Here is a 13,492-nt window from a genome sequence, read left to right as displayed (position 1 = left end):
TCAAAAGAGAAGAAGCGAGGAGAGGAAGAAGACAAGAACATCTATCGTAAGTAGCGATAGTCTCGAGCCAAGAGATCGACGTGGAAACATCCACGGGAGACGTATACAATAGAGCTACGAGACTATACGGTAGAGCATGTATAGATTGATAGAGGGATTTTCATTTGTGTTGATCAACATGACAATCTTCCAAGGCTGACAATTTCAAGGGTTCAGACCTCGGGAGAAAACTTCACTTATATATACCCCCTTGGGTATTAACGACAGGTGCGTGGAGATATGACCGATGGCGATTAGTGCCTTAAGAGGCTTAGTGATTCAGCTCGTCTTTCCTCATTTACCCCTCTCACGCCTACCTAGGGCACACCTTGGCTACAATGGCCTCAAGGATCAAAACCAAAATAGGTATGCTTCTCGAAAATGGGAATGAGCATATGTGCTAACGCAAAAAGGTCAATGGATGCCTATGATCGGTTACCATCATGTCTTGATGATCCTATCAGTCATAACAATTATTTTGCTATGTGAGAAATATCTCTATACATATGTGGGATCGATTCATTAACATGTTCCTCCAGCCATTCTACTTGCAGGCTGTTCTGCTTCCAATAGTCTCAGCAAGGTATACTTATTGTCGTTGGAGTATAAGAAAGATTATCCATTATCTAAAGCGCCCGGACAAGTGAGCTCAGCTATTGCGCATGCGGTTCACAATGTGTCGCAAGCTCGCAACGGAGAGACTTTTGAAGTGCGAGTGGGATATATGGGCATCTGTGTGACGCAGAGCCACACAGGACGTATCTGCTCTTCCAACGCACAGGTGTTGGCAAATTTGATCCAGACGCAGAAGTATGTCAAAAATGGGAATACCAGCACAGAAACGATACCAGATCCGCTCAATTTGATCATGATTGCGAACGAGTTCAAGGAGAAGATTGTATTCGATGGGCTGATGTAAGTCTTCCCCTCTGGCTGGAGTATCTCGAGGTAACACACTCATGGCCCTTATATATAGATATATTGTGGTGGCCTTGACTTTTATTTGTATTCTGCTCCTATCGACATTCCCAGGATGGCATGAGGAAGTTGATGACGAGGGCTCAATGCGTGCGGTGAAACCATTTCCTAGCAGACCGGTGACGTGGGCTTGTTCACTGATCATGGTTACTGGATTTGGATTTGGTCTTATCTCGATACTGTGGCAGCACATCAATAGCAGTGCTACAGCGACAATGACCGAAATGCTTACTTATGGCGCTGTCTCGGGCCATGTGGGAGGCGTGGCGATGGCGTTAGGGTGGCTCTCTGTAGGGCTGATTTCGTTAGTCGCTCTCGGGATGCTCGTAATGATACTGAGTATACAGTTAATCATGAAACTTACGGAGGAGTGACAGAGGCGAAGTGATCCCGGCCTCGATTTTTCTTATCTTCAGTTTAGCAAACCGAAGCGAATTCATCCTATTGAGACTTGAAACACACACACCCTCGCATCTAGCTAATAAACTTCCACCTTATACCTAAGTGTACTTGACAAGGTACTCCAAGAACCGTTCACTTAATTAACACAGGGACCTAGAAGTAGCTTAACGGAACATAATGAACTCATTCACTCCAGCAAGCCTTCAACCAAACCTCGAGCTCCATCATGCATGGAAAGATGCTCGGAGATAAGCAAAACAATTGTCCTTGAAAAGCCTTGTATGAGCCAGCATTCGTAAACTTCAGTCCATTTAACCAAAATTGCCGCCCAGTGGGCGAGCACGATAAGTGCGGCTGTATGATGAAGTGAAATCATATGATTGAAGTGGTTCGTAGTCTTATTCAACCATGTGCTTATACTTTGCCATGCCCTTGGTAGATCATTGCAATTACAGATGCTGCTACAGCATCGTATCAAGGCTCCAATGCTGAGTAGAATAGCCGGGGCATCTTGCTCATGATCCGGTTTCCCGAATATCTCGGCCATGCGATAAGGGAGCATTTGAAGACGGTTTAATAGCACCGCCAGTGCTGTGACGGTAACTTGTAGGCTGTTCGTACCGAAAGACGTTTGAGGATCATCGCCCATGCTCTGCTCAATTTCTAGAGATTTCCCTAGTTCAGAGGACGCAAAATCTCGAATATCGCACAGTAAATATTGTAGCTGAGATAGGCCTGTAGTAGAATCCAGGACAACTTCTTGATTCGCAGCGAGTCCAGTTGGGAGCCATCGCGCGCAGCTCATGATACTCCTTACTTGAATTGCTACCGTTCTCGTTTTCTGGAAAGTCTCAGTGGGAAAATTGTTTAGAGTGTTGCTCATTATTTTCTTAAACCCGACACCGAATTCGGAACGAAGATTTGTTGCCCGCCCATAGTGCTTTTCCTGTGCTGTTTTCTCTCCGTCGAGCGTTGCTGAGTGGTACGCGGAAACGGCTAGCAATCCGCACATCAGCCAGTGTTGTTGTAGAGCCAACGAAACAATGTATGTCCCCCAGTATTTTGACGCAGGTAGAGAATCATCAATCTTGGGAAGGGTCAGACACGTTGTAGTTGTGAAATGATGAAAGTAGGTTAATGTTTCTAGGTCCACCACAGGAGACGACCCAGATAGTGACATTGATTGTGCTTGTGACGGAACATCGTGCACAGCAGGTTCCATTCTGTTACACCCAGCCCCTTCATCGAGACTCTGTGACCCTGGGGCTCTACTTTCCACAGATACCTCGAAATACTTGAGTTTTGTACCGCGAAAGAATGTCTGAAGGTTCACTGAGCGTGCATGAGAGGCAAAGTCATTTGATCCACTAATACCGTGGACATCACTCCAGTGGCGTCTCATGCGTTTAGAGCTTGCACAGAGATGTCCACACCTGGTCATGGTACAGGAATATCCAGATAGTATGGGGAGAGCATCAATCGATCGTGCATTTGGGCTAGGCAGTGGAATATCACCCGGTTCAACGATGTCGAGCTGATGGATGGTGGACAGTAATTGAACCCTTTCTTCTCTGTAAATTTTGTGGCGGAGTAGATGGCTCCCCAAGGCATTTTTCTGTATGGCGTAGTGGCACTCTCGGCAGATCAACACTTTGTATTCTGCATTATACTCGAGCATTTCTCGTGGACCCAGTCGCATTTTAAATAGTAACGCTGCTTTTCAGGGTGGCTGGGACGCTGGAAGATTGTGACTGAAATGTACGGAGTAGATAACGCGGGGCTGAGAAGCCATGTGCTGCCGTTTACGTGTTCTGGGCTCATCCTCTTGTCAACTTGACAGAAGCATTAGGTGGTGATCAAGTTGGATAATTTGTCAACAATCGGTCAGTAAAGTCTCGTGTGTGGCAAGGGACTGTCACCGAATGGCCGTCTCCAAGTCTATCTGTCTATTCTGTATAAATACCAATACCAACCCCCAGCGGCTTACTTCTTCGGTTCTAGTGGTAATTTACAAGCATCAACTAGGGCGGCGTTAATTCGGATTTAAGGGAACAGCATATATGGTTCTCAAGGAGGGAACGGCATATGCGGTTCTGGCATTTTGTATACTTTGTAATATTTACTACCTACCTGCTTTGAAAGAATGGTGCTTTGGGTCTGTGATTCTGAAGGTTCCCTGGGCTTCTATCATCAGATATGCGAAAACCATGGAGTACTTATAGCTCGGCAGCTTCCGTCCAAATTTGCTTTTTACTTCCTATCAAAGCATCTGCTCAAGTGAAACATCTGTCAAGCATCACTCTACTCTTTTCATCATTTCCAAGTCAAATCTACCTTCTCTCGTTCTTTCATCAAAATGTCTACCCCGAAGAACCTAGCTGCATGGCTCATCAAGCCTGGCTCTCCTCTACAAGTGGATGATGCTCCACTGCCCACAGCTGGGCCAGGAGAACTCGTTATCAAGAACGCTGCCATTGCGATTAATCCTCTCGACTGCCATATGCAAGACTCTGGGGTTTTTGTTAAGGAATGGCCGGCCATCTTCGGCTGCGATATCGCCGGTGAGGTGCATGAAGTGGGAAAGGATGTTGAGCGCTTCAAGAGAGGAAGCCGTGTAATTGGGTATGTTTTTTCACAGCATATCGATACAAAATCATCCTTAGCTAATGTTGCCTTTCCTCAACAGACATGCTGTTAATTTGATAAGCGGGCGCTCCAAGGATGGCGCATTCGCTCTGTACACGGTGATTCCTGCAAACAAAGCAGCCATACTCCCAGATGAAATATCTTTCACAGATGGTGTGGTGGTTCCGTTTGCATTGGAGGCGGCTGTCTGCGTGCTTTCCCTCAAGGAGCCCGGCTTCGCTATGCCTGGTGTGAATACACCAGCCCTGGGCCTCCCATATCCCTCGCTGCAGGAGGTGCCACCCGCTGGCAAGACGCTCGTGATATATGGCGGCTCTTCCTCCGTTGGCTCAATGACGACTCAGCTTGCCGCAGCAACTGGAATTCATGTCATCGCCATTGCCGGAGCGCACAATTTCGAATTCAGCAAGCGGTGCGGTGCAGCTGAAGTATTCGATCGCAGTGATGCTTCACTTGTCGACAAAGTTATCGACGCAGTTCAAAGTACTGGTGGCGAGTTCGTTGGCATCTTTGATGCTGTAGGAACTCCCGAGACTTACGCCCACGATATTACCATTCTCGATCGGCTGGGTGGAGGACACCTTGCTAGCGTGCATCCTCCTCCCCCTGCTACTGATCTCCCCGCGAATGTCAATGCCGGTATGATATTTGCTGTCAATGATGTTGCCACGCCTGTCTGGGAGGAGTATGCTACTCCTGCGCTGCAGTCTGGAAAACTCCAGTGTCTCCCAGCTCCGCTGGTTGTTGGAAAGGGTTTAGAGCATATTCAGTCTGCGCTGAAAAAGTCCAAGGCGGGTGTCAGTGCTACGAAGCTGGTGGTTGAGCTGTGACCACTGTGCCCCTCTTTTCCCGGGTAGAGCAGCAGATTATTTATGCCTTGAATATGCTAGCCGAAACGTGCCTATTATATTATCATTTACGCAAGCTCATTCCTTCCGATCGTATTTACGTTGCTTTATCCTAACGGTGGCTTGAACACTCTACTTTGGCTGAGATGTAAGAATGGGTATCCGCCTTGAAGCAAAGTCGCTAAATCGAATGAAGAAATAGCTTATGAGATGAGATATAAGATATTAAAGACCCCAGGTGCTAACCTTTTGAGTCTACGTAGTCATTAGATATCGCTGTTTTTCCGAGGAACTAGTTGTTGCGAACTGAACGATAGGAAGTCATTATCTTCTACCATTGCCCGGAAAAAGGAAAAGGCTATGGATGTCCGGCACACGGTGAGCATTGTGATGTGGATATGGTGAGATGTAGAGGGCGAAAAAAATACAAAAAGAAATGGGGCGAGCCGGGATTGAACCGGCGACCTTACGAACTTCAATCGTACGCTACTCCCAACTGAGCTATCGCCCCATTTGATGTTGATGGGCTGCTTATTTTGTTTTATACCCCTAACATTTATATACTGTTTGTAGTAGGTAAGCTAATCAATCAATGCTCACGTTACTATGTTAGGATTGAAATGCAATGTCGGTAATTAAGAATGAAACTAAGAAAGGACAAACAAACACCAGGGGAAAAAAAAAAGTATGACACTATCGATCCCAATCAACTTACTAAATCATTATTTTGACTTGTTTGCATATCAAGTCCCCGAGGCAAAGCCTACTCCGTACATACAGTACAGAGACAGACGACAGAACATAAAAAATACAAAAAAATGGGGCGAGCCGGGATTGAACCGGCGACCTTACGAACTTCAATCGTACGCTACTCCCAACTGAGCTATCGCCCCATCTTATATTCAAAGCCAGCTTATTTAGTATTCTGAGGCTCAAACAACACCGGTGTAGCCCTACTTGGCCAAGTGAAGCATTCAAGCCAGCTAGATGGCTCTGTAAAACCCTAACGGACAAGGAATTCAACAAACATACAATGTGCTGCACTCGAGTCGGTTGGGGGGGCGTAGGATATCGTTGCTGGCAGCTTTCATTTACTAGACACAAAGCTATCAATAGAACGCGATCAAAATATATATTGTCGAGAACCCCATTTAACTTTTAGCAATTAACCCCATTGGGACTGACTCATCGTTAAATACGTATCGTCTAATCCCAAGGTCTTGACCTCCTACGGAATCGAGATTAGCGGCCTTGATGCAGTTTGACAGTCTCGTCACCCGTTCCTACATATGACCTGCATCCAGCTTGCATCGAAGAATTGGATCCCAAATTGGATTGCGTTAATACCCCCCAACGTGCTCTGGCGGATCCCATCCATCTCCTATCTTGCCCACGTTGCCATTATAAATTTTATCTTATATATGTGTGATCTATGGATAGTGTCGGCAGGGGTATGAAGCCTATAGATTCATGCTTCTTGCCTGGTATTAGTCGGGGATATACAATAGCGGATCAACCAAACACCACATTAGATCATATTTAATGAGACATGAGCCATCTGCAAACAGAAATTCACTACGCATTCTCATCCACCTCGCAAAGAAAGATCAACAACCAGTCTAGTTGTACGGCTCAGGAGAAAACACCTTCTTGAGACGGAAGTGCGACAAGTCCCGAATGACCTGCGCAGTCTGCTTCAAGTTCCGCTTAACAATAACAGCAGTAGGAAGTGAGAAAAGTTCATCTATCTCCTCAAGGGATTTGTTCTTAGTCTCCGGCATGAAGATAATCTGATAAACCCAGCCGAGGACAGCAATACCACCATAGAACCCAAGCGTCAGGCCAATCCGCTGCATAGACTCCATCATGCGCGTGAAGTTGTATGTAACAATAAACGAGCACAGGAACAGGTTAGCGTCGGCAGTGGTCATTCCATATGAACGCAGGTACGTAGGGAAGACTTCGGAAGGAACGACCCACGTCAAGCAAGCGTATGAGCCGAAGAAACCCATGTACAGCACAATACCGGTGAGGTAGACTCCCTGCGCTGCGGCCGGATATTTTTCAGCATCGATGGTGTAACCAACTCCGACGAGAACAAGGCCGATAAAGAATCCGGGAAGCATCGTGTTTGCCCAGTACCGACGACCAAATCGCTCCATGTACAGCACGGCTGGGATAGTCCCAATCAGCAGCGATCCACCGCCGACAAGAGACATGAAGACGGCGTCCTTGTCGCCGAAGCCGATTGCCTGCATTAGCGTCGACATGTAGTACATCACTGCATTGACGCCTGTGAATTGTCCAAGGAAGATCATGATATTGGCGTAGACTATTGCACGACGTGCACGCGGCACAGTGAAGAAATCCATCCAAGGGTACTTCTTCGTCTGGGCTTGCTGTTGATTTTCGGCTGAGACGGCCTGCCGCATGCCGAGGAACTCGTCTTTGGCTTCGAGATCGTCGAACCCACGAATCTGCTTCCATACTGCATACGCTTCGACCTCACGTCCCTTGTGCATTAGGAACCGGGGGCTTTCCGGTAGGAAGAGCATGCCCACGAACAAGATTGTCGAGAAAACCAGTGAAGAGCCTAGGATATAACGCCAGTTTCCTTCGACACTGACGAACATTGCGGCGACGGCGTAGCCTAGGACCTCGCCCAGGGCAATGTTAAGTTGATATAAGGATACGAGGTTACCGCGAAGTCTGCGAGGGACTATCGAACATTGCAGTTAGAATTGGGTATACAATTAGGTTTGGCGTGACAACACACATACCACACTCTGCGACATAGACCGGAACGGTACCACCCTCTAAGCCGACACCGGTGCCGAGAATGAATCGGCCAGCGAAGACCATTCCAAAGTTGATAGCGCCAGCCTCCAGGGCGGCGCCGATAGTGTACAGGACGCAGGAGACGATGATGGCCATGCGACGACCAAGGTACTCATTTGCTGGAGAAAGAATAAGAGCACCGGCAACGGCTCCAAGCGGCATGCCGGCGTTGACTAGACTGTTGTCCGCAGAAGAAAGGCCCAGATCAACAGGGAGGTAGAGGTTTGCACCACTGATAAGCGACTGGTCAAGACCAGACAGCATACCTCCCATGGACGCGAAAGCGACGAGGACGTAGGTGAAGGTAGCAGGATTGGAAGAAGCCACCCCGAAGCGGGATTTACGGAGCATGTACACCTGCTCTTCAAGCTGCAGCAGCTCCGCATTCATAGCGGCCTCACTCAGCCCGCTTTGAAGCCTTTGGTTCGTTACATCGTCCATATCGAAGGCGACGCCGCTCTTATTCTCACTGTGCACATTTTGGGGAGCCTCAACATCTTTAGGGTCGGCCATGATGGATGAGACCTCCCCAGGAGATGGACTGTGAGTCTACCAAAGGATATAAAGTATGTCAGAAGAGTGGAGGTGTCAATTCAGGCCATACTGGGGCAGGTATCGATTTATAAAAATGGAGGCAAAATATTAAATAAGCGATCACACCAGCTGACAGAGCGAAGGGGGGAAACGGAAGACTATTCGAGGCCGTCCTGACGACGATCATGGCCAAGGTTGTTTGACATTAAGCACGTCAAAGGCTTAATGTAGGATCCAACCAAAAACAAAATAAAAAAGCGGCCCGGACATGCGCCACGCTGTAGAGATTGGCCAGATTGTCACTCAGACTCGATCTCAAGTATGCACTCTGCGGTCTCCCATGTGTGTAGAGAGAGGTGGGGGATTAGGCCAGTCTGGGGTGACCAGATTCAAAAATGGGAAGACATAACCACGGGCCCACCGGGAGACAAAATCAGGATTTAAGCTGGGATATGCAGTGTACCGTAAGTGAACAGCAGGGATTGGAATGTGGAGAGACATGGGGGAATTCAAGACATCGGGACTTTGGACGAATCGTGTGCGATCAAAGCTTATGTCGACCATTCCTGGGCATACAACGGACGATCAGTATAATAAATCCCCAGATTTCCTCTAGAACATGCGCCAACGGTAGTCCCATACTTCTGGAATCTTCCCGGCTTCCTGCTGTGTTGGCATATATCACGGTATCACGCGCCCACGGGTATTTTGGAGGGAGTGAATCCGGCGCAAGAAGATAATATCGACACTGGCAGTTGAACATATCTAGAGCCGACAAGAAAAATTTCATCGAGGGCCATATCTTGTTAATAATCCGGGACCTGAAAGACGCTGGGACTCGGTATCAAACTAGGGTTGGGGTCCCCGTGGAGAACTGCGATATATCGGCGACATCTCGATTAAAACGAGAGATATCAGGACGAGATATCATGAAACCTTTTGGTTAGTTTAGCCTCAATCTGGGCTAAGGCGTATGGTCGGAGCATAAACAACCTTCAATGAACGGAATGGCTCCGGGGTCGGGTAAAGTGGGGGATTTTCCCCAGCGCAAGCCGAGATGGTCATTCGTCGACTGTTGCTTGGCCTGGATAGCCAAAAATCCCGGGTCATAAGGGCCAATTATGGAGACGATCGCATGTATTGGCTCGTTGGATGGACAGAGTGATATCTTTGCCTCATAGGTGGTAAGTCTAAGTGTGAACCTAGCCTAATATATTCCCATAGCGCGGAGGAAAAGGTGAAGTGAGCACATCTGCGTGGATTCCTGGAACGTGCTACGATATTATACTGCATTATAGTATATTTGGTACATATTTACGAATCATCCGACCATGATGAAATGAGCATTGTCATTTAAGATCCACGTACTCAGTAAACATTGAACATAAGATAACTCCCGGCGCCATGCTCTCTACCATGCAATGTAAGCCTCTACGCTTTCACCGTCTTCCAGGCGCTCCAACAGGCTTCCGAATACTGGGGTCAACATTGGGACTAGGAGATCTTCCTCCCTGTAATCTGGCCCGCAGTCGGTCCTGGGCTGAACCACCACCCGACCCGACTCGGTCGAGATTTGGACGGGAAGGCTGTTGCGATCCAGCTCGCTGACTGGGCAATGGCCGCGCTCCAGATGGGTGGGGAGAGCCCGATCCAGCAGGCGAATAGGACTGAGAATGTGTAAGGGGGGAACCGGGCGAGGGGGAGGGGCCCGGCGGTGCGCTGTTGGCGGAGGCGAGCGGTGGTGCTGTGCCACCACGTCCGCGACGAAGACTGGCTGTCTGAGGGATAGGTGTTTGAGATGTGGGAGAATCGCCCCATAGATCACCCAGCCCCCCGCTCCGGCTGGAGTTGGCGGACCCTTGGTTGTAGCTACCGGGGGGTAACTGCGAAGTCGCAATTTGGCGGGAGGGTGTCGGAGATGGAGCCTTGGGATCTTGTGGGAGCCATGGTGGGAATGGTCGGCCCTTTTCGGTATAGTAAGCTCGAAGGGCGTTGGAGATGTGGGAGCAGTCCTCGTTGTCGGGGTCGTCTCCCTCGTCGCCTAGGGTAATTGCACGACGAAGGTTGGTGAGTCGTGAGCCCAGGCCAGAGATGGCCGAAGAAGTGGTCAAGGATGAGAAGTATGAGCTCATCGTGCAGCAGCCGGGTTGGTGTGGTTGGGTTATGCGCAGTCTCGAAAATGGCAGCTTCGGTGCGGGGTGGGTTGGCGCGGAGCTGGAGCTGGAGCTGGAGCTTTACTTGTGAGGGCCCAATGTAAGAGCTTCAGGGTCGGAGAGTTGAACAAGAGATGAGGATGATCGCAATGGGTTATTAATGGGAATATTAACAGAAGAACCGGCTCCTGGGGTGAGGTGAAGTCTTTCAAAGGAAAATGAAAAGGCGACAAGTGGACATTCATTGGGCGATAGTCTACACGTGATCACGTGTTTCACCTAAATAAAGCAACAGCCAGATCTTGTCTCGAATAAATTATATCCAGGCATTTCAGGAATAATAGACATGTCGAGGCGTGCAGCTGAAGATAAAAACAGAAATTGGAAGATCTAAGATCGTGAGTTGTAGTGGATGCAATATAGCAGGGTATGATGCCCAATCACTAGCACAGAATAAGAATATAAAACAAAAGAATTGACAGCCCGAACGCCATGCAAGATCAGGTAAACTTTTCCCAAATCCTCTTAACATCGACAAAATCATGCCATGACCTGGTCCTTGCCAGCACCCTCGGTCTCGTATTCGATCTCGATGCGAGGTCCCTTCTTGCGAGGCTTCGCCTGAGGAGCAACATGCTTCCGCTTGGCACTGGGCTTGGGCTTCTTCTCATCCTCGCTAGCCTCCTCATCGTCCTCGCTGTCATCATCGTCACTCTCATCGTCATCGTAGTCGCTAGAGTCAGCCGAGTCGACGCCCAGCCAGTCCTCCATATCCTCAAGGTCCTCCTCCTCATCAAGATCGCTGACATACTCGACCTCACCAACACCCTCTTCTTCCTCCTCCTCAATCTCCTCGCCGTCATCCATGTCCACATCACGCTGACCGTCACCAGCCCGCTCAAGACCGCGGAGGACCTTCTTCCAGATACCCTCCTCGACATTGAGTGGTCTATCACCGTAAGCGCCGCTGCGCAGACGCTCAATAAGCTCACGCTCAATGGCTCTCTCGACCCTAGCGGCAGACTCGGCCTTACGCTCACGGGTTTCCTCACGACGGCGGACCTTCGGCGCCAACTTGGGCACAACCCGCTCTCCGAGACGCTCGTCCTCCTTGGCGATGTTCTTCATGCGGATGTTGACCTGCGTCAGGCGAGTAAGACGCTGCTTGCACTTGTGGGTCAAGAACTTGGGCCAGTAGATCAGGCGCTCATCGACTTGCTCGAGAGCCTTGGCGTAGTTGGAAGATAGGCGCACGCGCTCCCACCATTTGCTGGGCATGTGGGCTCGTTCGATGGTCTTCATGTACAGGTACATGACGCCGGTTTCGGGATCGCTTCGCACCGTCGCATACCGCGAGTTGGCCAGTGGACAGGACTGGCGATTGCAGAGACCGCTGACGTTGTATTCATTGCGACAGAAGTTTTGGTCTTTTGTTGTTCTAGAGAAAGTTAGAACGGTTAGTGGAAAGTTCTTGTTTTTCCGTCCATGCATAATGGAGTTAAATCTGCGGACTGAAGAGCCAGCGAGTGAAGATTAGTACTAACTTGAGTTTGTAGGAGCAGAACTGCTGGTTGATAACCTGCCAGACAATTTCGTCAGACATGATGAGTGAGGAATTGACAACCGAAAAAGTGGTTGGTCCTGGAGTCTACGCAGCAGATGTTTGACCCCGAAGAAAAAAAAAAGATTCGATATGCGCTGACCGCCTTCTTGAGTAGGCCAGTCACGTGCCTTCTTATCGATTCCGCGCAACGTCATTGGACCTCGGGAAGCCCTGGAGGGACCACCCCGGGGCCTTCCAAGCCATCTAACGACTATCTCTCCGTAGTAAATTCACAGGTAACAACCACATATCTGAAGTAACTATGTAGAGCCATGGTGAATATATTAGAACGAACGGCAAATGTGGTCATTCATTTTTGATACTAAATACATTCTATATACTCTAGGCTGCCGTCAAGAGTTTTATCAGTTCTAGCCACCTACTTCACTTTGTCCAAGGTTGCACTGAAATACCCACCAGATTAATCCTGACATCTTCAGTGTTCCGATTATGACCTTAGCGCAAATCACGGGGATCTTTTTGGTGCTCGCAATGCCAGATTGCTCCCGTGTTCAAGTAAAAGCTTCAGTCCCGACGTAAAGCCATTTTGAGCCGCGTGATGAACAGGAGTCCAGCCCATTTTATCTACCGCATTGACATCAGGACCATGTTCCAGCAGGATTCTTAGTATGCCTTCTTGCTTTTGGTGAACGGCTATGTGAACTGCAGTCCGACCCGCGCTGTCGCTCTCATTGATGCCCACCGAGGCTCGCAGAAGCTCGCGAATGATTAATTCGTGCCCTTGTTCCACTGCTATATGCAGAGGCAGGTGCCAGTCTTGAGAATGCTCCTTGGTCTGCGTCCTGGGATCACTAGGTGACGGGAGGGAAGCACATCGGGATGGGAGAGACTGTGGGGGAGGAAGGGAGTAGAATGGTGCTGGCTCCATGCCGGATTGACCTGGTAGCTGCGTCATTTGCTCGCCATGGGTCGACGTTGGCAAGTCCGGTGCCCATGTATAGTGCTGTCGCAGCTCCTCTGACATTGGAACATTATTGAATGACCAATCCATATCTGTATTCACTTTTTCTTGAGTCATTCTAGTCATTTGCTCACTTTGTACGGGGCTAGTTATCTCCACTGGAGGGATTGGATTGATGTAATTGTTTTGCTCTCCCGAATGAAGTGAGAACCCAGAGTGTGAACTGATACTTTGCGCCCCGGAGAGGTTCCCCAAATCAAAATCATTCAGAGATGACATCAATCCAGCATCCGTCTTAGAATTGTTCGACATTGGTGGCGAATTGTAAGAGCAATCATGGGAAAAGGGCGGTTCCAGTCTGGAATTTGCTTGAGGAAAATTGCTCGATTGGATCTCTGTGACGAGAAAGTCTGACTGACTGGATGGGAAAATTAAGTCGTCTTTCCCGGTGGTTTGACCTGAAGTTTTCCCCACTCGCCGATCTATCAATTTTAGTCAGTGCCTGCTAATGCATTCTTATTGATCTATG

At 48.8% G+C, this 13,492-nt stretch overlaps 7 protein-coding genes across 7 annotated transcripts; 2 read left to right on the top strand and 5 right to left on the bottom strand.

The window, feature by feature from the left end:
- Positions 1 to 377: 377 nt before the first annotated feature.
- N7500_001695 (Fig1 domain-containing protein) lies at positions 378 to 1,391 on the top strand (the record flags this gene model as incomplete). The annotated part of the gene is made up of 4 exons (XM_056672841.1): positions 378 to 405; positions 453 to 524; positions 579 to 954; positions 1,016 to 1,391. 4 exons carry the CDS (start codon positions 378 to 380, stop codon positions 1,389 to 1,391), a joined length of 852 nt encoding a protein of 283 aa, XP_056536360.1.
- A 215-nt stretch (positions 1,392 to 1,606) lies between these two features.
- Positions 1,607 to 2,860, bottom strand: N7500_001694 (uncharacterized protein; the record flags this gene model as incomplete). Its single annotated transcript, XM_056672840.1, has 1 exon — positions 1,607 to 2,860. One exon carries the CDS (start codon positions 2,858 to 2,860, stop codon positions 1,607 to 1,609), a length of 1,254 nt encoding a protein of 417 aa, XP_056536359.1.
- A 915-nt stretch (positions 2,861 to 3,775) lies between these two features.
- On the top strand, positions 3,776 to 4,895 carry N7500_001693 (zinc-binding alcohol dehydrogenase family protein; the record flags this gene model as incomplete). The annotated part of the gene is made up of 2 exons (XM_056672839.1): positions 3,776 to 4,041; positions 4,106 to 4,895. The coding sequence occupies 2 exons, from the start codon at positions 3,776 to 3,778 to the stop codon at positions 4,893 to 4,895; spliced, it is 1,056 nt and encodes a 351-aa protein (XP_056536358.1).
- Positions 4,896 to 6,532: 1,637 nt separating this feature from the next.
- On the bottom strand, positions 6,533 to 8,264 carry N7500_001692 (putative MFS sugar transporter; the record flags this gene model as incomplete). Its single annotated transcript, XM_056672838.1, has 2 exons — positions 6,533 to 7,632; positions 7,694 to 8,264. The coding sequence occupies 2 exons, from the start codon at positions 8,262 to 8,264 to the stop codon at positions 6,533 to 6,535; spliced, it is 1,671 nt and encodes a 556-aa protein (XP_056536357.1).
- Positions 8,265 to 9,724: 1,460 nt separating this feature from the next.
- N7500_001691 (uncharacterized protein) lies at positions 9,725 to 10,417 on the bottom strand (the record flags this gene model as incomplete). The annotated part of the gene is made up of 1 exon (XM_056672837.1): positions 9,725 to 10,417. The coding sequence occupies one exon, from the start codon at positions 10,415 to 10,417 to the stop codon at positions 9,725 to 9,727; it is 693 nt and encodes a 230-aa protein (XP_056536356.1).
- A 561-nt stretch (positions 10,418 to 10,978) lies between these two features.
- Positions 10,979 to 12,041, bottom strand: N7500_001690 (ribosome biosynthesis protein MAK16; the record flags this gene model as incomplete). The annotated part of the gene is made up of 2 exons (XM_056672836.1): positions 10,979 to 11,876; positions 11,983 to 12,041. 2 exons carry the CDS (start codon positions 12,039 to 12,041, stop codon positions 10,979 to 10,981), a joined length of 957 nt encoding a protein of 318 aa, XP_056536355.1.
- Positions 12,042 to 12,507: 466 nt separating this feature from the next.
- Positions 12,508 to 13,026, bottom strand: N7500_001689 (ankyrin repeat domain-containing protein; the record flags this gene model as incomplete). Its single annotated transcript, XM_056672835.1, has 1 exon — positions 12,508 to 13,026. One exon carries the CDS (start codon positions 13,024 to 13,026, stop codon positions 12,508 to 12,510), a length of 519 nt encoding a protein of 172 aa, XP_056536354.1.
- Between the last annotated feature and the right edge of the window lie 466 nt (positions 13,027 to 13,492).

This window comes from Penicillium coprophilum (assembly GCF_028826855.1).
Source record: "Penicillium coprophilum strain IBT 35676 chromosome Unknown utg000002l_segment0_segment0, whole genome shotgun sequence".
NCBI classification, from domain to species: Eukaryota; Fungi; Ascomycota; class Eurotiomycetes; order Eurotiales; family Aspergillaceae; genus Penicillium; species Penicillium coprophilum.
This window is presented reverse-complemented; position numbering and strand designations above follow the sequence as displayed.